Source organism: Podarcis muralis, chromosome 1 (assembly GCF_964188315.1).
Source record: "Podarcis muralis chromosome 1, rPodMur119.hap1.1, whole genome shotgun sequence".
Lineage (NCBI taxonomy): Eukaryota > Metazoa > Chordata > Lepidosauria > Squamata > Lacertidae > Podarcis > Podarcis muralis.
The window spans coordinates 117,930,321-117,951,366 of NC_135655.1; the positions used below are offsets into that span (position 1 = coordinate 117,930,321).

At 45.0% G+C, this 21,046-nt stretch overlaps 1 protein-coding gene across 3 annotated transcripts in view; it reads right to left on the reverse strand.

The window, feature by feature from the left end:
- CALCRL (calcitonin receptor like receptor) overlaps positions 1–21,046 on the reverse strand; it is a 91,639-nt gene that overhangs the window by 15,530 nt on the left and 55,063 nt on the right. For all 3 annotated transcript variants that reach the window (XR_013390393.1, XM_028750200.2, XM_028750204.2), the window contains exons 2-9: positions 20,270–20,373; positions 19,170–19,341; positions 16,599–16,709; positions 14,667–14,779; positions 9,742–9,833; positions 8,971–9,097; positions 7,881–8,034; positions 42–102 (exon numbers count right to left, since the gene is read on the reverse strand). Coding sequence is in view for 2 of the 3 variants with exons in the window: in XM_028750200.2 (XP_028606033.2) it covers positions 42–102; positions 7,881–8,034; positions 8,971–9,097; positions 9,742–9,833; positions 14,667–14,779; positions 16,599–16,709; positions 19,170–19,341; positions 20,270–20,320 (881 nt within the window). In the remaining variant the exon portion in view is untranslated. The remainder of the gene's footprint in view (positions 1–41; positions 103–7,880; positions 8,035–8,970; positions 9,098–9,741; positions 9,834–14,666; positions 14,780–16,598; positions 16,710–19,169; positions 19,342–20,269; positions 20,374–21,046) is intronic.

Sequence of the window (21,046 nt, forward strand, 5' to 3'; positions counted from 1 at the left end):
TTTGTTCCAAAGATAGAAGGCTGAATTGCGTTTTGACTTACTTGTCGTTGTAATATAGGATCCTTGCTACAGCATGGATGCAGGCCGGAATGAGCGGGAATCCTGCGAAGAGAAAATGGGATCTTTGTTACTAAGAAAAAGAAGCAGCAAGGATTCCTCTGCTGCCACAGGAATAAGGGCCGCTGAGAGGTCACCTTCTCCCCTGAAGAAGGTTGTGGTCAACGGAAGTCAAGGCTGGCCCAAGCCATTGGCCAGAGAATGAGATCATCCTCATTTCCCTTCTTGTCAAAAAGACCTCAGCTTTAGCTGCCAGACAGCAAAACTGAGAGGAAGCAGACGTTGGCCAGAGGAAAGACAACAGGAACAAGAGCGGCTGGGTTAGTATAGAACTCCCATCCAAAGCAAGTGCACAAAAATGGGGAAATCATCCCAGTGCTATTTGCCTGGAAAAAGAGGTGCTGGAACTCGCCATGAACACCTCCCTCGTCCTCTTAGAATGAACACCTGAGAGGTGCCGGAACCGAGATCCGGCTGAAAAAAAGCCCTGGATCACCCTAGCATAGTTGTCAATTTACAGATTTGAAAATAAGGGACCAGCAGCCTTGAAAATAAGGGATTTTCATAGCACAGGTAGGTTCAACTTCTGAGCCCTCCGAGCCAAAGGCAGAAAGCCCAGCCAGCAGCCAAACGAAGCCTCAAGTGGTGGTTCCCACAGTGCAGCAACCCGGCAAATGGGATGCAGCAAGGAAAACCACCATCACCTCTCCGCTGGGAAGCGCTGAGCAAAGGCGAATCCCCAGGCAACACGGCACAAGGCATGCAAGCTCCACCCCCCAGTCGTTCTTAGACTCCTTATTGGGTGAGCAACACAGTTGGAGCCTCCCTCCTCCCTGGCCGGCAGGGAGGGAGGGAGATCTGCTGCTTCCTTTGAAACCCAGGAAATTTAAGGGACATCATCAATAAGGGACAGCAGCGGGACATGGTGCTGGGATAAGGGAGTTTCCTGCCAAATAAGGGACGGTTGACAGCTATGCACCCTAGCTCTGCATGAAAATGAATGACTTCTTAGCAACTGGGGATCTAGGATTCTGTTCACATTTAAAGGTGAGCCTACCAAATCTGAACTCTCTGAAGCCATACACAAACAGAAACACTGGAGGGAGCACCAAACTCTGTGCGGGCAAACTACCTGTCCCTATTTTGAATTCCAGCTCAACTAGGGGCTCTGGCTATAACCTGAAGACCACCTGATCTTCCGTTCCCAGATCTTTACCATGAGGATAATAGTGTATTATTCCTCAAAACAAGACAGAAGTTTGTTTGGCAGATAGGAGCACGCGCCCGAGTCAAGTGATGCCACGCCGTAATTCACCTTGATGTTATTCTGTGCCAGCGGAATCAACATTAAAAAAAATAAAAAAAAAAATCATGTACAAACTTGAACTTCCTTGAACAAAATGTCCCGGAACACCCTAAAAACAAATTTATTGTGAGACAAGATTCCGTAGATTAGTGCCCACTTGATCAGATGCAGGAAGAAGTCTAGATATGTGACCATCTGGCAAAAGCAGCCTCTATCCCATGAAAACACCCCCCCAATAAATCTGTTAATCTTTAAGGTGTCATAGGACTCTTTGTTGTTTTTGCTCCGCAGTTGCCCGTCTGGAATTCTTCAAGAGAACCGCAGAGCAATTTCTGTTTGGGAAATGAAAAGATGTTGTTTGTTCAAGCTCCAGTTTTGGCACAACCGATTCTTTTATTTAATAAACCTCACTTGATTGAATAAGCCTGTTTAAGTTACTTGGTAACTCAAATGTGATCTTAGCCTGAATATGGCCAGAAGGATAGATTGAAAATTCAATTGCTAAGCCATGAATTTTCCCAGATTTCACATGCAGTTAGGCAAACTTTTAAGTGCTTTGCTGGAGTGGAGCCCATGAAAGAAAAGCACGGACAAACTTTCTTCCTCAGTGTTTATGGATTTGTTTTGTTTTGTTTACCCAAAACAAAAGAAAACAAATTACAAATGGGCTGGCACCAAGTTTTGCTACCCCTGCAATGATGGAAAGGGTGAATTAAAACTGCTGCATCAATGAAGCATCCTTACACAGATATAAAAAACCTCTGTGAAAATGCTTTTTAAAAAAATGTTTTTAAAAAATGCATTGAATTTCCATAGCTCACTTTCGCCATCTAGTGTCATATTTGTATACTGCACTTTACAACACACTTAAAACCTTTTATTTGCAGCTGTACAGCTGAGTCCTCAGATTCTGAACTAGCGAAGCCTTTAGACTTAGCTTGCAGTTCCCTTCTAATCAGTAAACTGAATCTATAATGCCAATGTAAGGTGAGAGACATGTTTATAAATGAAGAATGATTTAAAATTAAACCGTTTAGTTAACACTGACACCTTCTAGACGATAAATCAAACTCCGATTGATCCCTGTGGAGTCTAATTAAAAGTGACTCATTATAACGTCTGTGTATCTGAGCCTGAATCAGTCAAAGCTGTCAGGGATGTCTATGTTAAATAGTTATTAAAAGCTTTAAAATTAAAAGAAGGCACATGGTTCCGAAAAGCACAAAAATAGATTTTCGGAAGCTACCCACCATGCTGTGCCACGTACTTTAAAACAGAGGCTCCAAACCATCATTTATCATATTCAGATTATCTTTAGCATTTGGCCTGGGGTAGGACCTTGAGTTTGTTCCTTTGACCAAGGTGACATTTTTATCCATGGGAAAAAGGATCACAGGAGGATTGCATGATAATCTCAGAGGATACACTGATACTCTTTCTGAAGGGCTGTAACGGTACATAATAGAACCCTCATCCGATTCCTCGCAGCCTCGGGCCTTAAAGGTGGAGAAAGTCATTTAAGAATGAAGACCAAAAGATCCAGCTTAGAGCAAGCCACGTTCTCGCTCTGGGGCAGGAGCGAGGGTGTTCAACCCACAGATGACCCAGCCATCACTGCTATTAAATCTCCTAATCTGGAAATGGCTTCCGAAGGAGCCGTGTTTTTATTAACTCACAAACTTATAATTAAAAAATATATAGCAAGGTAGAGTACAGCACGTAAGGATAAAATCAACAAACGATCCATAGAAACATAAATAAATATCAATAAATACCGAATAGTTAAAAGGGGGGAAAGCATGTTGTAAAGCAGAACTTTCCAAACCACACATTAGTGTGTTGGCTCTGTTGTAAACAAAAATCTGCCCTTTTCTCTCTTATGGGGTATCCAAGAGCCCATAGAGAGTCCTTACGTAGGTTCCCTATTGGTAGGAGAAAATAACAGAGGCCAACCAGAGAATATTGAGAAGCAAAGCAGCTAGTAAGCCTGATCTTTATTGATCTGTTGCAACAGGGTGCTCCCCTCACACGCAGAAGGAGGAGGAACTCAGAACAAGTGTGTGCCTGCCCTTATATAGTCAATTTAAATTCCCTCCCTGGAGTCCAAGACCACCCCCAGAAACATCATACCTACATCACAGAAGGAGTGTACCTCAAGCCCCCCCCCGATACATCATACCTACATCACAGAAAGGGCGGTCTACAGCAGAAATCTGAGTGCTTTGTTTACCTCCTGTCTGCCAGGTTACCTGTTTAATGGTCACTTGATTGGATTGTCTGGGGAGCCTGGCCAGTCTTTTGTAATGATAAATACTTAGTTCCTGAGCCAGGTCACAGGCTCACACCCTAGTAATATCTTAAATGTGCCCTTAAGACAGGATTTGTGAGGAAAGAGACAATGGGGAGGTTTCCCACTTTGACCTTGCAGAGAAATAATTGAGGTCAATTTGTTCAGGACTTTTTTCTGTGGAGTTTTCAGACATGTGGTTTATATATTTATGTACGTGTTTGCTTGGCACATTTATGAACATTTATTACATATCTAAGACCTCAAAATTCTTATCACAGCTCTAATGCGAAGGTGCGTTGCATGAACACTCCTCGTGCTCCTCCCGAGGCTGGAAAGGCGTTAGTTTAGCCTCCGGTATGCTAGTCAAGAGGGATGCGGGTGGCACTGTGGGTTAAACCACAGAGCCTAGGACTTGCCGATCAGAAGGTTGGTGGTTCGAATCCCCGTGACGGGGTGAGCTCCCGTTGCTCGGTCCCTGCTCCTGCCGAAAGCACGAAAGCACATCAAAGTGCAAGTAGATAAATAGATACCGCTCTGGTGGGAAGGTAAACAGCATTTCTGTGCGCTGGTGGGAAGGTAAACAGCATTTCTGTGCGCTGCTCCGGTTCGCCAGAAGCGGCTTAGTCATGCTGGCCACTTGACCTGGAAGCTGTACACCAGCTCCCTCGGCCAATAAAGCGAGATGAGCGCCGCAACCCCAGAGTCGGTCACGACTGGACCTAAAGGGGGTCCCTTTACCTTTTATGCTAGTCAAATTAAATTGCTGTGTCGTGAAAAACGTGCCGCCAACATGAAAAGTTTGGAAAGCTCTGTTGTAAAGGCTTATCTAAACATCCCCCCCAAGCGGAAAGGTGGGGGGATAGTTCCTGTTGAATCTCTCCAGAGTCAGGGAGTTCCACAGGTCAGAGCCTGACACACTAAAAGCCAGATCCCAAGTGAAGAATAACCAAACCTGCTAAGTCCCTTAAAGGCTGGGCTTCTGATATACTTTCTGCCAACTCCCTGCTAGAGTGCTGCAATGATGCAGTTTTGAGCAGGAAGTGTTTGCTTAGTTTGTCTGTGTGAACAGCAGATAAAAGGTGGAACACCCTGGGAGAGTAAAAAGCAATGGAAGCTGTTTTGCTCCATAAGAAAAATAAAAATAAGCTAAAATTCAAAGAGGGAGGGGCATAAGCAACTAGTACGCTATGGGCCACTGAGTCACCGAAAGAGCTCATGTGACAGGACCAGGAGCCATCTTAAATCCAAGTTGAATTTGGCTCTTTTTGTGGATCAAGTTCCCCAGTGTTTATGCTCACGGGGATAAGGCAGTTCACATGGGTCTAATTTTTCTTTAAACAGAAAAGTCCAAAAAGCTAACTGGGTTAATTTCAGAAATTTCAGCCTAGAGTCTTCAATACTGTTTTCCGCATCAGGTTTTTCATCTCAATAATTTTATTTTTTTTGCTTTCCTCTGAGAACAAAGCAGGTCAAGAGGAACTGCTGAAAAAATAGAAGTTGGTTCGACCTCCTACCATAGGAATGGCGAGACTTCTTTGAAAACAAACACTCATTCCTGTATAAACACCTTGGAGATCAGAAACAATGAATAATTACCCCTGAATGCCTTTTCACAATAGAAGACTATTTTCTCTTCACAAAAGAGGAGCCGTTTCCTGATTAGGCTAAATGTGCGCTGTCTTTTTTAGCCAAGATAAAGATGGCTGCCTAAATGCCACGGCAAAGGTTTCTTCGCCAGACTAAAACAAAGGGGAAAAGAAGACTGACATTCTAAGTTGACTCTGGTTTTATTTCTTAGCTATGAGAGCAAAGCAGAAAGGCTACCCACTTCCGACTTTCTCTCTTTGAACACAGAGCTGGTGCGCAGATTGCCATATTTCAAAAAGTAAAAACCAGGACACCCCGAAAGTTTGACTCGCCTAAGATCCAGGACAAAGCGCCACCTTTCGGGAATTCCCCCTGGACTTCAGTTTCGCCTTTGAAATCCCAGCCATGTTTTGGATGAGAGAGTTGTTGCCACTGTCCCGTCCTCTGCCAAACACTTCTTCCCGATCCATTACTGATATTTCTCCCATAATAATAATAATTTATTATTTATACTCCGCCCATCTGGCTGAGTTTCCCCAGCCACGTTGGGCGGCTCCCAATCAAGTGTTAAAAACAGTACAGCATTAAATATTAAAAACTTCCCTCAACAGGGCTGCCTTCAGATGTCTTTTAAAGATAGGATAGCTGCTTATTTCCTTCACATCTGAAGGGAGGGCGTTCCACAGGGCGGGTGCCATTGCCGAGAAGGCCCTCTATCTGCTTCCCTGTAACCTCACTTCTTGCAATGAGGGAACCGCCAGAAGGCCCTCGGCGCTGGATCTCAGTGTCCAGGCTGAACGATGGGGGTGGAGACGCTCCTTCAGGTATACAGGACCGAGGCCATTTAGGGCTTTAAAGGTCAGCACCAACACTTTGAATTGTGCTCGGAAACGTACTGGGAGCCAATGCAGATCTCTCAGGACCTGTGTTATGTGGTCCTGGCGGCCACTCCCAGTCACCAGTCTAGCTGCCACATTCTGGATTAATTGCAGTTTCTGGGTCACCTTCAAAGGTAGCCCCACGTAGAGCACATTGCAGTAGTCCAAGCAGGAGATAACTAGAGCATGCACCACTCTGGTGAGACAGTCCGCAGGCAGGTAGGGTCTTAGCCTGCGTATCAGGTGGAGCTGGTAGACAGCCGCCCTGGACACAGAATTAACCTGTGCCTCCATGGAGAGCTGTGAGTCCAAAATGACTCCCAGGCTGTGCACCTCTTCCAACTCCTGCTCCCATTCTCCCCCACCCACTGTGCACTCCATGCAAACCCTCTGAATTAGAGATCCCTCCTCAGAGAGAGGAATTATGTACAAGTTTACCCTTAGGGAACCTCCACTGCTTTGCTGCCACACCCGCAAATTACAATGTAAAGTGACAAAACTGTTCAAAGGTGAATGGCAACAGCATTGGGACTGAGTCCCTTATGTGGTTATATAATTTGTATTTAATAAACCCCTCCCCTGGGGGATTTCCTCTGGGTTGGTTTGTTTTTTACATTGCTTTTAGGATTCGTTCCTTACTGATTTATTGTGGCCTCCAATGGACCACACATTTATTTTTATTATGACTAGCCATTTTAAAATGAGGAATATATGAGGAAAAAAGATGTCAAAATTAAACTAAAACTTGCAGCAGCCACCGAGTGGTTGTGGTACCGGCTCTCCTAAGGTGACCTCAATTCACTTAGAGCAGGGCTTTTCCAAACTTTTTAGACAGGCATAATTTCGTGACACAGCGATTCAGTTTTGCTAGCAAACCGGAGGTTAAACTAACCCCTTTATGGCTCCTGTTATGTTTGTAATTGTGTAAATCTTGTCATGTTGTGAGCCACCTTGAGCATAATTGCAACTATGGAAAGACAGCATACTGCCCAGTCCCTGACAGGGGGTGGGAGGAGCTGGAACAGATGGCATTAGATGGGCCAACCAAATAGTAGATAGCAGGAGCAGCAAAAGGCCAGCCAGCCAGCCATTTGAAGGTGGCCTCGTCAGGGCCGTCTTACCAATAGAGGCTAGTGGTGCGGGGTGCCAGGGCGCCAAGTGAGCGTCCGGGGAACACGGAACGAGCGCGCTGAGTGAGCGAGGGTGTGTGCATCGCTCCCGCCAAGCGTCAGCTCAGTTTCCCCCCCTTTAGCCTGTAGGCGCTGAATTCTGTGGGGTGCCAGAAGGCTAAAAGGGAAAAAACCCGAGCCGTCGCTCAGTGGGAGTGACGTACGCGCCCTCGCTCGCTCGACACAGGCCTGCTTGCTCTGTGTGCTGCCTGCCGTGGCCACCATGGCATGAAGCAGCCAGCTGCCGCGTTCAGCCTCCGCCTCTTCCCCGCTCGCTGCCCGCCTCCTCCAGCCCTAAAAAAAGGTCGACAACTGTGGGAAAGGGGGTGGGGCGCCGGAGGGACCTTTGCACCACAGCACCGGATATGCTTACGACTGCCCTGGGCCTCATGTTTGGTGGATGGGAGGGTGTTGGGCACACAATCTGCCACCTGTCTCAATCCGTGGCCTGAGCCATGTGCTTCGGGACAGGCTTGCTTCAACCATGGCATTGCAAATCTCTTAAATGAAAGCACCATTATGCTTGCGCTCTCCAGCGGATATTGGCACATCTTTGGGATTTAAGAAGAAAAAGAAGGAGGAAAATAACATACCCCATCCGAGAAGGTAATACCACAGTAAGTGCTGCTTTTCTGCAAATACAGCCACCACAATGAGCGTGTGCAGGTAAATGCCTTCGCAGAGCATCCAGAAGTAATTGCAGATCATTAAATAAAGATGGAAGAACTGTGCCACTTTGCATGTGATCTACAGGGAAAAAACACCACCAGAATGATGTCAAATCATTTGAAAAGTAGAAACAACCAAATAAGAATTGTTTTGGGCATCAATTTTAATGTGAAGAAAAAGATTTTAATTCTCCAAACTGCCATGTTTTGAAATAGATACATTTGTAACTTCCAAGTGTTAATGCTATAGGCTTGGGTGCTAAAATAAACTTGCAAAAGGAAAGTTTCCTATTGTGTCCTCTTGCCATGCAGCCATCTATGCTCTCCAACGATTTGAAGGTCAGGAGGCCCCAGGATGGATAGGGGCAGGGACGAGGTGGCAATGAGGTTGCCATGGTGGAAACGCGCTGGCATGAGCCATGATTGATTTTGCTGGTGCTTTAGCACTGCACCAACCCGGCCATTTCCAGTCTCCATCCTGGTATGCAGCAGTGACCCAGTTGGAGCGAGGTCAGGTATAATAATAATAATAATAATAATAATAATATATTATTTATACCCCGCCCATCTGGCTGGGTCCCCCCAGCCACTCTGGGTGGCTTCCAACAAAAGACTAAAATACAATAACCTATTAAACATTAAAAGCTTCCCTAAACAGGGCTGCCTTTAGATGTCTACTAAAAGTTTGGTAGTTATTTTTCTCTTTGACCTCTTCCACAGGGCGGGTGCCACTACTGAGAAGGTCCTCTGTCTGGTTCCCTGTAACTTGGCTTCTTGCAGCGAGGGAACCACCAGAAGGCCCTCGGCGCTGGACCTCAGTGTCCGGGCAGAACGACAGAATAAAAAGGTAAAGCAGAATAGCCCTACCTTGCCCTCCATCTAATCTGTAGGTATCAAATTTGCCATCTAATTACTTCTGCTGGAAAAAGACTCACTTGCACTGCCTATCAGACGTTTGAGACTGGAAGGCTGCTACTTATGAAACAGTAAAACAACCAAAGGCCTGCCCACTTACTGGATTAGCTTTAACCAGCTGTTGGTTGTTGGCAACTCCTGTGAGAGAAATGACTGTAACGATGGAGTTGAAAACAAAAGAGAAAAAGAGATTTTTATGCAAAGTGATCCTCTGGCAACTCAGGCTCCTGAAAGGAAACATACACAAGAGGAAATTAATGTGGATAGTCAAGAGATTTTCAACAGTAGCAATGCAGTTATATGCTGGAATACAGTAAACCAAGAAAGGAGCAAGCATTTTGCATGTGCACATCCCTTTGTAGTACAAGCAATCAAACTAGGAAGCTTCCAATAAACCACCGTTTCCTGTTTCATCCAACTCGGGAAACTATGGCTACTGCACTTCAGCACAAGCCATGGCATTAAAACAACTTCAGACCATGGTTTAAGTTCCTGGTTTGTTTTGATACTGATAACCATAGTTTCCTGGCTAGGATAAAATACGAAACTATGATTTCCTGGTTTCGTTGCTTAGGCTATGAAGGGAGGAGCTATCAAGCCATATGGGCAGGGAAGAGATTCATTCATATTTTGGCTTACTGAGCTGAGAAATGAATGTTCAAACATGGTCGATGTAAATTACCGTTAAATGTGAGTGCATCAGTAAAAATTAAAAAATGACAGTCGCCATTGCCAACAGTTGTTCAAAATAATTTTAGATGTGAGAAATGGAATGATTTATAGGTCATGGAGATTTATTAGTGTTTGTTTCCATAATAATAAAGCTTTACAAAGTCAGGGAAGAGCAAAATATAAACAGAATTATACTTACTTAAAATAGGCGAATATGCCAAGGGAAATCAAAAGTGAAACTATTGAAAGGCTATGGCCAATGATAGTGAGATAATACAAATTCAGAGCTGTCTGCAATAAAACACAGAGAAGAAGATGAAACCACAAATCCCATGAACTAAATAGGTACAAAGCATTCCAAAGTAACACGACTAGTACAAAATAGGATATTAGCAATAGTTCATCTCACTACTGTGACTGTCTACACCAGGGACAGGGAATCTGTGGTCCTTCAGGAGTTGTAGGATTACAATTCCCATCATCCCCGACCAGACTGGCTGGTTTCCAGCAATATCCAGAGGCCACAGTTTTCCCATTCCTGGCCTACACGTTTAGAGTCCTAAAACCAGCTTCCATGGTTGGGCTATCTGAGTCACTATTAAGAACCATCAGGCTAGTGGGCATGAAGTCAGGGCAGGTTCAGTGGTGGCCTCGTGTCTTTAGATATCCCCCTCCAAGCACCTCATTTGCCTCCCTCATTTCAGGGAGTAACCCTACACATGCCTGTTCAAAAGGTCCATTGAATTCTGTGCTGCTTACTCACAAATAAGAATGGTAGCTGTTATGTGCTGAGTTGAATAGGATCCAAAATGCAGCAGTCTGATTGGTCCTAGAACAATAGGATTCAGAATGCAGCAGTCTGATTGGTCCAAGAACAATAGGATTCAGAATGCAGCAGCCTGATTGGTCCACAGGAGCCACCCAATCCAGCTCCAGGTGGAAGTGAATCCGCAACCTGATTGGTCTACAGGAGAATTCCAGAATTAGCCAATCAATTGGGGCTCATTGTGTAAATAAAGCAGACATTCTGGGGGAGCTTCCATTCCTCCTCACCACTATGAGCTGAATAAAGAGCATGAAATCCACTCTCGACTCCGAGTATATTTCAGCGGCCTTAAGCCCAGTGGTGTACCGTGGTGGGCAGTGACCCGGGGCACAAATTTCTGAGGGAGCTCAACAGGTGCTCTCACAACAGGCTTCCTCATCAAGGCCGGAGTCATTGGCCAGGACTTTGAGGCTGGGCGGCAGCAGGGCCTGGCTTCTCTTCATGGCTGGCGAAGGGATGTCTGCATGCGCCTCACCCCTGGGCTGAGAGGGAGGGAGGAAGAGCAAGGCAAGAAAGCACTGCCAGAGACATGTGCATTGCCTAGAGTGCCTCACTGCAAGCACAGGAAGGTGAGCACTCCTAGCGGCACTCCTAGCTTTGTGTTTCTCTGCCTTATCTCTGCTGCCAGGTTGGGGCTAGTTTTAGAGCTAAGACTCCGTGGATTAGACACTGGCCAGTGAAGGGACTGACCGCTGCCCCACCCCGGGTGCCAGCAACCCAAGCTACGTCCCAGCTCAAGCCAGCGATAGTTTTCCGTTTCGCTGAGCTTCTTGTTGATTTGCCAGGTGTTTGTTTTTTTAATCTGTTTTCTTCCGCTACCGCTTCCAGTAGTTTATTATGTGGGTTTGCTATATTGTTAATTTTTTCGCTGTCAGGCACATTGGACACCGAGCTATAGGGCTAAATGATAAGCTCCTTCAGATCCAAAGACCCCCACCTCCACGCCAATAAAAGCTGTAACAGGAATCATGTTTAGCTTTGTTTAACTTTGCTTATTTGCAGAGTAGCTTCTTTGAAGCTGGGGGGTGGATGGGGGTGGACACACTGCATTTTGAGAACAGCAGCCATTATTTCATACTGCAATCTTTTTTTTAAAAAAAAATACTCGGCTGCTGTTGCATAACTTGAGTTTACTTTATTGAGTACAGCTATGCATTAAACTTGATCCATCTCATATTGAGCCCATTACAAATGTTCTGCAAATGAACGTGCTTCTAAAGTGCTTCGATGAAATCCATGTGTACCGCAAGAGGATCTTAAAACGGCAAATGAAAGACACCTAAATAAACTGTGATTGACATACTGAACTAAAACTTTTCCATCAGTGTTTTTTTTTTAAAAAAAAGAGAGAGAAGGAGAAATAAATGGAAGCTGGTGCAAATGCAGATGCAGATGAGATAATCTGATACTCATGGTAAATGGTGGAATATATATTTCTGAATTAATCACATCTGTATCAAGCTTGGAGTAGCATCTCTTGCATCTGTTTGCCAGCATTCACCGACTGGCAAATAGCGGTTAAGGGACTACACTGTGGTTCTCAGCATAAACCACTTAGGACATTGACTGGGAGACCCCATATCTCTTCTCGGTCCCTATAACTTTCTGTGGGAGATTCCCAGATTCTCTGTTGGTGAGGCATTCTAGGACTAGCCCAGTTCTGCTCATGGCTGCTTCTGCCCCTCGTGCCAGGAAGCAGAGCTGGCCTCCATGATCAACACAAGTCCAAAAAATGTATTCACTTCAAAATCTGGCCTGAGTAGCTTGTGACCCGTTACGATGAACTGGAGCCTGCCTCTGGTTATTGCTGCTTGCTGGGACTTCTAAGCACAAAGGGAATCACCATCAAAGACTTTGCAGGTTGCACAAACATGGGTTAGGGCATGGGTAGGCAAACTAAGGCTCGGGGGCTGGATCCAGACCAATTGCCTTCTAAATCCGGCCCGCGGACGGTCCAGGAATCAGCGTGTTTTCACATGAGTAGAACATGTGCTTTTATTTAAAATGCATCTCTGGGTTATTTGTGGGGCACAGGAATTCGTTCATTCCCCTCCCCATATGGTCTGGCCCCCCACAAGGTCCGAAGGACAGTGGACTGGCCCCCTGCTGAAAATGTTTGCTGATCCCTGGGTTAGGGTATCTGAAGCTATGCTCAATTCTGAGGACCACAAAAGGTGCAGGCTGGTTCTAAACAGAGATTGCTGCATGCCTGCTTCTCCATCCTTTATTTTACAAGAGGCTCTCATGTAACTTTGAGATCATGAGCACTTAGCGGGTTAAATCACACACACACACACACACACACACCCCAGCTTGCAAGGAAGCCACAGGGTGATCAAGGCCTATATTAATAGACCTTGCAAAATCCATGAGACCAACTGCACTGTAACCCAATAGGAACTTCATGGGTCTCAAGCTGTCATTAAACGAAATGTGCTTCCCAAACATCAAACACCTTTTATAGTTGGCTATGCTCCATTCAACAGAACAGCTTGAAGATTAGGATGCCGGGGCCGGGTGAGGGGAGCTTCACTCTTAAATGCTCATTGGTAGAATTTGTCGTCTTGCCTATTCCATGGAACCAGTGGGCAGAATGGCCCAGCACTCTTTCACAATCACTGCCCCTAGGCTGTTGGTCCATTATAGTGAATGGGGCACTGGTCTACCAAGCTCAGTAGGTAGAAGGTAAAGGTAAAGAACCCCTGGACAGTTAAGATCAGTCAAAGGCGACTCTGGGGTTGTGGTGCTCATCTTGATTTCAGGCCGAGGGAGCTGGCGTTTGCCCACAGACAGCTTTCTGGGTCATGTGGCCAGCATGACTAAACCACTTCTGGAGCAACGGAACACTGTGACGGAAGTCAGAGCGCATGGAAACGCCATTTACCTTCCCGCCGCAGCGGTACCTATTTATCTGCTTGCACTGATGTGCTTTCGAACTGCTAGGTTGGCAGGAGCTGGGACAGAGCAACGGGAGCTCACTCTGTCGCAGGGATTCGAACCGCCGATCTTCTGATCGGCAAGCCCAAGAAGCTCGGTGGTTAAGACCACAGCGCCACCCACATCCCTAGCTTAGTAAACGGTCAGCTAGCCACCCCCTGCCTGCCTTCCCTGCCTGTGGGTGGCATTAGCTGTCATCCTTAGGCTATGTACACATTACTGGCTTAAAACCAGCAAATTTGTTTCCCCCCTATTGTGTTTCAAGTCACATTTACACGATGTGGTGCACATCAGTAAGGTCCAATGTGCTTCTAAGCCACCCATTGCCTGTCCACACCAGTGGGACTGGGTCAGGCTAGGCACCTCCCTGCCGACTCTCAGTTGCGAAGCTGTCATCAGCATACAGTGGTACCTCGGGTTACAAACACCTTGGGTTACAAACACTTTGGGTTACAGGCTCCACTAACCCAGAAATAGTACTTCGGGTTAAGAGCTTTACCTGAAGCACCACTTTAGCTAATGGGGCCTCCCGCTGCTGCCGCTGTGCCGCTGCTGCACGATTTCTGTTCTCATCCTGAAGCAAAGTTCTTAACCCAAGGTACTATTTCTGGGTTAGCGGAGTCTGTAACCTGAAGCGTCTGTAACCCGAGGTACCACTGTATTTTGGTAAATAATTCAGTGCTGCTGGGGTGAACCCTCACCTGCAGTAAAAATATAACAAAAAAGAGACTGCTTCAAGGATTGGTAAGTTTCTGTCACGTTTCTAATGTTCCTTTATCAAATAAAAACTCATGGAAACTGCTAATGTCTCCCCTCCAACATGCAGCAGTTCCTTAAAAACAACAACAACTGTTTATGATCCTGCCCTCACTAATTTGTGAGCCCCTCTCTCTATAGAATGCATTACTATCTGCCCAATTGGAAGGGGCAATAAAAGAGCCAGGGGTCAGCAAACTTTTCCAGCAGGGGGCCGGTCCACTGTCCCTCAGGCCTTGTGGGGGCCGGACTATATTTTGAAAAATAAATAAATGAACGAATTCCTGTGCCCCACAAATAACCCAGAGATGCATTTTAAATAAAAGGACACATTCTACTCATGTGAAAACACACTGATTCCTGGACTGTCCGCGGGCCGGATTGAGAAGGCGATTGGGTCGGATCCCGCCGCCGAGTCTTAGTTTGCCTACCCATGAGTAAAACCAATAGTAACCATTCGGTAAAATACTACATGCATTTCAAACTTCCCTGAAATACAGTGGGGGGAAAAAGGTTGTATATAAAAAAGCGCATGATGCCATAATAACATCAGTCCCATGTGCTTTTGAAATGGATCCCATCCCCCGATAATATTTTCAGCCTACCTGCACTTTATCATTTACTCCTAAACTACAGCGCGTGTAGTTTGTCCATGTTCTGTTGCTTTCGGGATGCACAAACCACTGCCCATTTTCTTCACAGGTCTTAAAAACTTTTTCTTGTTATGGAAAATTAAGGAGGGGGAAAACACACACATAGTCATTACTCTTGTTTCTTCTCTGTATTTAACAAGTAGATGTAGAAAAATAAAAGATGTCAAAATTTCAGAGAAATTGAAAAAACAAACAAACCTGAACTATTTCATTATTTGACTTGGGAAGTAAATGCGAATATATCACTTAAGATTGCATTGATGCAATAACGCAGCACAAAGGTTCTGTGCACTCACATTGAAATAGAGAAACATGCATTAAAGTGGGTTGTAAACATACATAATTGCATTGTGGATTATAATCATGACACTTTTTCAGATAAATGAAACACTCACTGCCCTATAAAGGTAAAGGTACCCCTGCCCGTATGGGCCAGTCTTGACAGACTCTAGGGTTGTGCGCACATCTCAGTCAAGAGGCCGGGGGCCAGCGCTGTCCGGAGACACTTTTGGGTCACGTGGCCAGCGTGACATCGCTGCTCTGGCGAGCCAGAGCCACACACGGAAACGCCGTTTACCTTCCCGCTAGTAAGTGGTCCCTATTTATCTACTTGCACCTGGGGGTGCTTTCGAACTGCTAGGTTGGCAGGCGCTGGGACTGAACAATGGGAGCGCACCCCGCCGCGGGGATTCGAACCGCCAACCTTTCGATCGGCAAGCCCTAGGCGCTGAGGCTTTTACCCACAGCGCCACCCGCGTCCCATCCCACTACCCTATAGTATATTACAAATTCCCAGGTAAGATCCTCCCTCTATTGTGTGGGCAGGTAGTCCCTCCCCTACCTGGCCTGGTCTCCTTGGCAACACTTCCCCCAGGCGAGATTGGACAACTGACTGAGGTAGGCGGAGACCTCCAGGTATCCCACCTGAGGGAAGGCAAAGCCAAGCCTGTGTTGATGGAGCCGCTCAAGATCCAGGGGCTGCGCGCGTCCATGCAAAGGTTGCCCCCCATTTTATGTGGGGAGCAGTCATTACAAATTAAATGGCATAAATGTCCAATAACTGTTGAATTGAAGCACAAAGTTCAAATGACATTATTTAGGCACAAGATGGTCTTGCGGACCCACTCTCACCCTTGGGCTCCAGTGCAGTTTAGGAGGCTTCGAACAAACCGCTTGGCTGTCCTAACCTTGGTTGTCTCACCTCTGGGTGAATGACAATTCTGCCCTGGTTTGGCATTTCAGCATCAAGAGAAAAAGTGCACATATATTCCGGCCTACAGAACTTAAATCCTTTCAAGCTAAAGACAGCTCGGTAGCCAAGCAAAGCACTTTAAAAAATCTTTTTTAAGAATGCAAAGTGATGTGGGAATGTAAAGAACCAGACCTAAGACTCGAAAAATGAGAAAGTGGGGAAAACTGAAATTGATCCATTTGCCCATCTGTAGTTAGGTACCATAATAATAATAATAATAATAATAATAATAATAATAATAATAATAATAATAATTTATTATTTATACTCCATTCATCTGGCTGGGTTTTCCCAGCCACTCTTGGTGGCTCCCAACAGAATATTAAAAACACAATCAAACTTTAAAAACTTCCCTAAACAGGGCTGCCTTCAGATGTTTTCTAAAAGTCAGGCAGTTGTTTATTTCCTTGACATCTGATGGCAGGGCGTTCCACAGGGGGGGTGCCACTACCGAGAAGGCCCTCTGCCTGGTGCAATGTGAAGGAACCAATGTTGGTCTAAGGCTGGTCTTAAATGGGCCAAAGAGTGGCTTTTAGAAAGGCACAAGAGCAGCACCACAAACAGCATCTTCCTCGTGGTATTGGTGATACTCGTTCACATTTTAATACATTTCCTCACTGGCAGAGATTTACCTGAGGGGTCAAAGTCCTGATAGTAATCAGGGCAGTTCTGGATGACTGTTTTCCCCAAAGCAGTATCATCCCAGCACAACCAGCCATCCCATGTCCTATTGCAATGAGGACCTAAGCAAAAGACGAGAGAAGAAGTTATGAAGTGTTTGATCCTAAGTCACCATGAAGAATGTCCTCCTGCGGAAGGAGACTTGCTTTGACAGAAGGACTCCTTCCGTTCCAGGAAGCTGACCTTTGGATCAAGTCCAGTGGATTTGCAATGGCTACATATCTGCTTTCGAGGTAAACAAAAAACCTTCCCACATGACCACTCCATCTGTTTCATCTGGGCTTTCAAACATCACTACCATATCCTCTTGAGTATCTATAGATTATTGGGAGCTCTTGAGGCTCTGTCACCCTACAATACGATACGATATGATATGATATGATATGATACGATATGATAATCTTTATTGTCATTCTCCCATACAGAACAACGAAATTGAAAAATCTACATAAGACATTCAAAAACCAACCAGCCTACTATCACAACCTGGTTAGCCCCCTAAAAATTTTGATACCCCATTTTTAAATACAATATACTCCCATAAAGGTAAAGGTAAAGGGACCCCTGACCATTGGGTCCAGTCGTGACAGACTCTATGGTTGTGGCGCTCCTCTCACTTTATTGACAGAGGGAGTTGGCGTAGAGCTTCTGGGTCATGTGGCTAGCATGACTAAGCCGCTTCTGGCGAACCAGAGCAGTGCACAGAAACACCGTTTACCTTCCCGCCGGGGCGGTACCTATTTATCTACTTGCACTTTGACGTGCTTTCGAACTGCTAGGTTGGCAGGAGCAGGGACCGAGCAACGGGAACTCACCCTGTCGCAGGGATTCGAACCACCGACCTTCTGATTGGCAAGTCCAAGGCTCTGTGGTTTAACCCACAGTGCCACCTTACATTGCATTTAAAACCAAAATCGCATTTGGATAGAAACTGTTTCTCAGGCGGCTAGTCCTAGTCTTTATAACCCTGTACCTTCTTCCAGAAGGCAGAAGCTTGACACTAGCATGACCAAGAAGCAGAATGCTATTAGCCCCAAACAATGTTTTTTTCTGGGGGTACGCGGGGGTACACATACCTCTAAACATTTTGTGAATCTTAGTTTGGCCTCATTGAGGGCAGTATTTCAATATGAGTAGGATAATGAGAGTACCTCTAAACATTTTTTAAAGAAAAAAAGCACTGGCCCCAAAATGGAATACGAGCAACGTCCCAACTAAAGAAGAATGGCAACTTAAGTTGACAGAAAATGCACAATTCGCAGACTTAACACACAGAATAAGAGAACAAGAAGAACATGCATTTAAAGAAGATTGGAAATCGTTGGTTGAATACATTGGGAAATAACTGTATGCAGTTGGAAAAGCTGGCAGCATTAAGATAAATTCAACAGCGTAAACAAGTTTTGATGGGTACAATAATGGAATACTGAGTTGGTATAGTTTTTGTAAAATATGCAGGGATTTGTGATAGGTAAAATGAACCATATTGAAATGAACCACGGAAAGAGAAGAAGGAAAGTCATTGCTATCTTAAGGATGTAAAATGAGTATTTTGAATTGTAAAATGGAAAATTTAAATATATATACGAAGCAGAATGCTAGAGTGAAGCTACATGACAAACTGGTTTGCTCTGCCAGGGCCTCTGATGCAGCTGGTCAAAATTAGCGGTGGAAGGTCTGCATGGTCCCATTTCTTTTAGGTCTCATTGATTTGCTGAGACCTGCACTCCACACTTTCAAAACCCTGATTTAATTAGGATAATTTCTAAAAATATGTAATTCCATGTACCGTGTGCTGCACCTTTCAACTCCCTGAGTTTGTTTGCTTCATGTTCTTTCCCTCCTCCTCTGAACTGTTTGCAAGGGATCCTTAATACCATATTTTTCCGTGTATAAGACGCCCCCATGTATTTTGGGGGACTCCAATTTTGGGGAGGGCTGCCCATAGTTGTTGAGCTTTTTTTTTGGGGGGGGATGCCAAAAATCACTCACCAGACTGACAAACGCTGCCGATCGCACGCGTCATGAAAGCCACAGAGCATCTACCCGCTCGCCACCAGCAGCTGGCAAGCGCACCTACAATTGCCGCAGCAGCAGCCAATCCAAAGCAGCCCTTGCCGCAGGCACCAATCGCCCACCCAATCGCCGCTGGCAACCAATCGCCGGTCCCCCCTCCGCACTATCCGTGTATAAGACGAGCCCCGATTTTGAACATTGTTTTACAGTAAAAAAGACCTCGTCTTATACATGGAAAAGTATGGTACATAAGGCATCAAGAGTGCTTTTTAAGCAGAGACTGGATGGCATCCTACCAGGAAGACTGTAAAAGTCGGTTTTCTGCATTGGCAAGGGCTACAACTCTAGAATCCTATAATTACAGTGGTCTGAATGAGATATTATACTTGCATGGGGATTGCCTTTGTTTTTCAGAATGTAATTTTAAGTAACAACAGATACAATGCTCTCATTCAGAATATATGGGTTTGTTCAGGTTTTTCTTTTTTTAAAAAAAATATTTTTACCTTCATTCTTTTGAGAAGGTGTTTGCATAATTTTCTGGTAACATTCAAACTGTGCTGTCATGATTTTATTCACAGTTACGCTTAATCCATAGATATCTTCGGTTGCGTTCGTATCCCCTTTTATATGGCCTTCCTTGGTTGCATTCTCGTCGGGAACCGCCGTGACAAAAATCTGAATAGAAAAGGGAGAAAGAAATTGCCACCGTTCTCAGGAGGGATGCAGTATTTCATCGATTAATTAGTTAGAATAAGTGGGGCGAAATATTCCAAGCGATTTAAAGAAGCCTCTTCCAAGAAACCAGGCGGGAGATTTTTTAAAAGAGGTTTATACGTGTACCTGTAAAAACCATTGGTCACGACTTACAAGGCTCTACCCTTCCACCATTTCTCTTGCACAGCAGGCATGACTCTTTAAATGTAGTCATATGCCTGTGCCAGTTTAAAATAAGCAGGTAGTGGAAACACTTTTTGTCCGTATGCAAATTTATGCAAATGAGATCTATTCATTGATCAAATTCCCACAATTAACTAAGACTTAACAAGACCGATTTCCTTGTGAGATAATGACTTTCCACTGCAGTTTGCAACTGGGAATTCACTTTTTAAGGAACAGAAAGAATAGTGGGTTCTCTGAGATGGGGCTGTTCCACTGCCCCCACAGATCTTGTGCATGCACAGAGCTTCCTCTTCCTCTCCTGTTGCCTCCAGTCGCTTCATACACCCTCAAAATCAGCTCCAGAGGGTTGGGGGGCACACAGGGGGAGGAAATAAAAATCAATCCCATTGCAGCAATGGAACCAGGCATGTGGCGCATTAGACACAACACATTGTTTCATTGCAGAAATGTTGAAAGCTTGCAGAAATGAATAAATTCATTGACTTGATCCACAGGAGAAATGTAAGTTTTCAGATTATTATTATTATTATTTTGAGGGAGGGATATGCTTTCGGAGTGAAAAGCATGAAAATCTGAGGCTTGACCTGATTTTGATGGTGTCGGTAACGTAATATGCATGCTTTGCATATGCATATTGAAAAAGAAGAAGAAAAACACCTTTATTGTACTGTATGAGTAACTCCAGGGAAAGAAAGCAACTCACCAAGGTCTGAGCTAAGAGGAACACCATCTGCATGATCCAATTTGTCTCCATCACTCAATATAGCTAGAGTAGTTGTTGCACCGTAGTTCAGAAAAGAAGTGTGGCTGAAATTAAGACAAACACATTTTAAAAAATAAAATAAAAAGCAACCTTAAACCGAATAGACACTCATAATATTTCACTGGAAGAACAATAACCAGCCAAAGTTAAGCACTTTCATTTCTATTCTTTTTCACTGAAAGGGAGAAATTAAAATATATGGTTAATTGCTCCCATTGTAGTCAACTTAAATGTGACAAATGGTTTAACTGTGTACTAAATATTTAGGAAGGGATGCAGGTGGCACTGTGGTCTAAACCACAGAGCCTAGGACTTGCCAATCAGATAGTCGGTGTTTCGAATCCCCGCAACGGGGTGAGCTCCCGTTGCTCGGTCCCTGCTGCTGCCAACCTAGCAATTTGAAAGCATGTCAAAATGCAAGTAGATAAATAGGTACCGCTCCGGTGGGAGGGTAAATGCCGTTTCCGTGCACTGCTCTGGTTCGCCAGAAGCGGTTTATTCATGCTGGCCACACGACCTGGAAGCTGTACGCCGACTCCCTCGGCCAATAAAGGGAGATGAGCGCCTCAACCCCAGAGTCGGCCACGACTGGACCTAATGGTCAGGGGTCCCTTTACCTATGCACAACAGACTTTTGTTTCCACAAGTGGAAATTACCCTTCTTCCCCTCCATCTTCCTATTTGCCCCTGCCATGGACTCTAGTACCAATCTGGGGG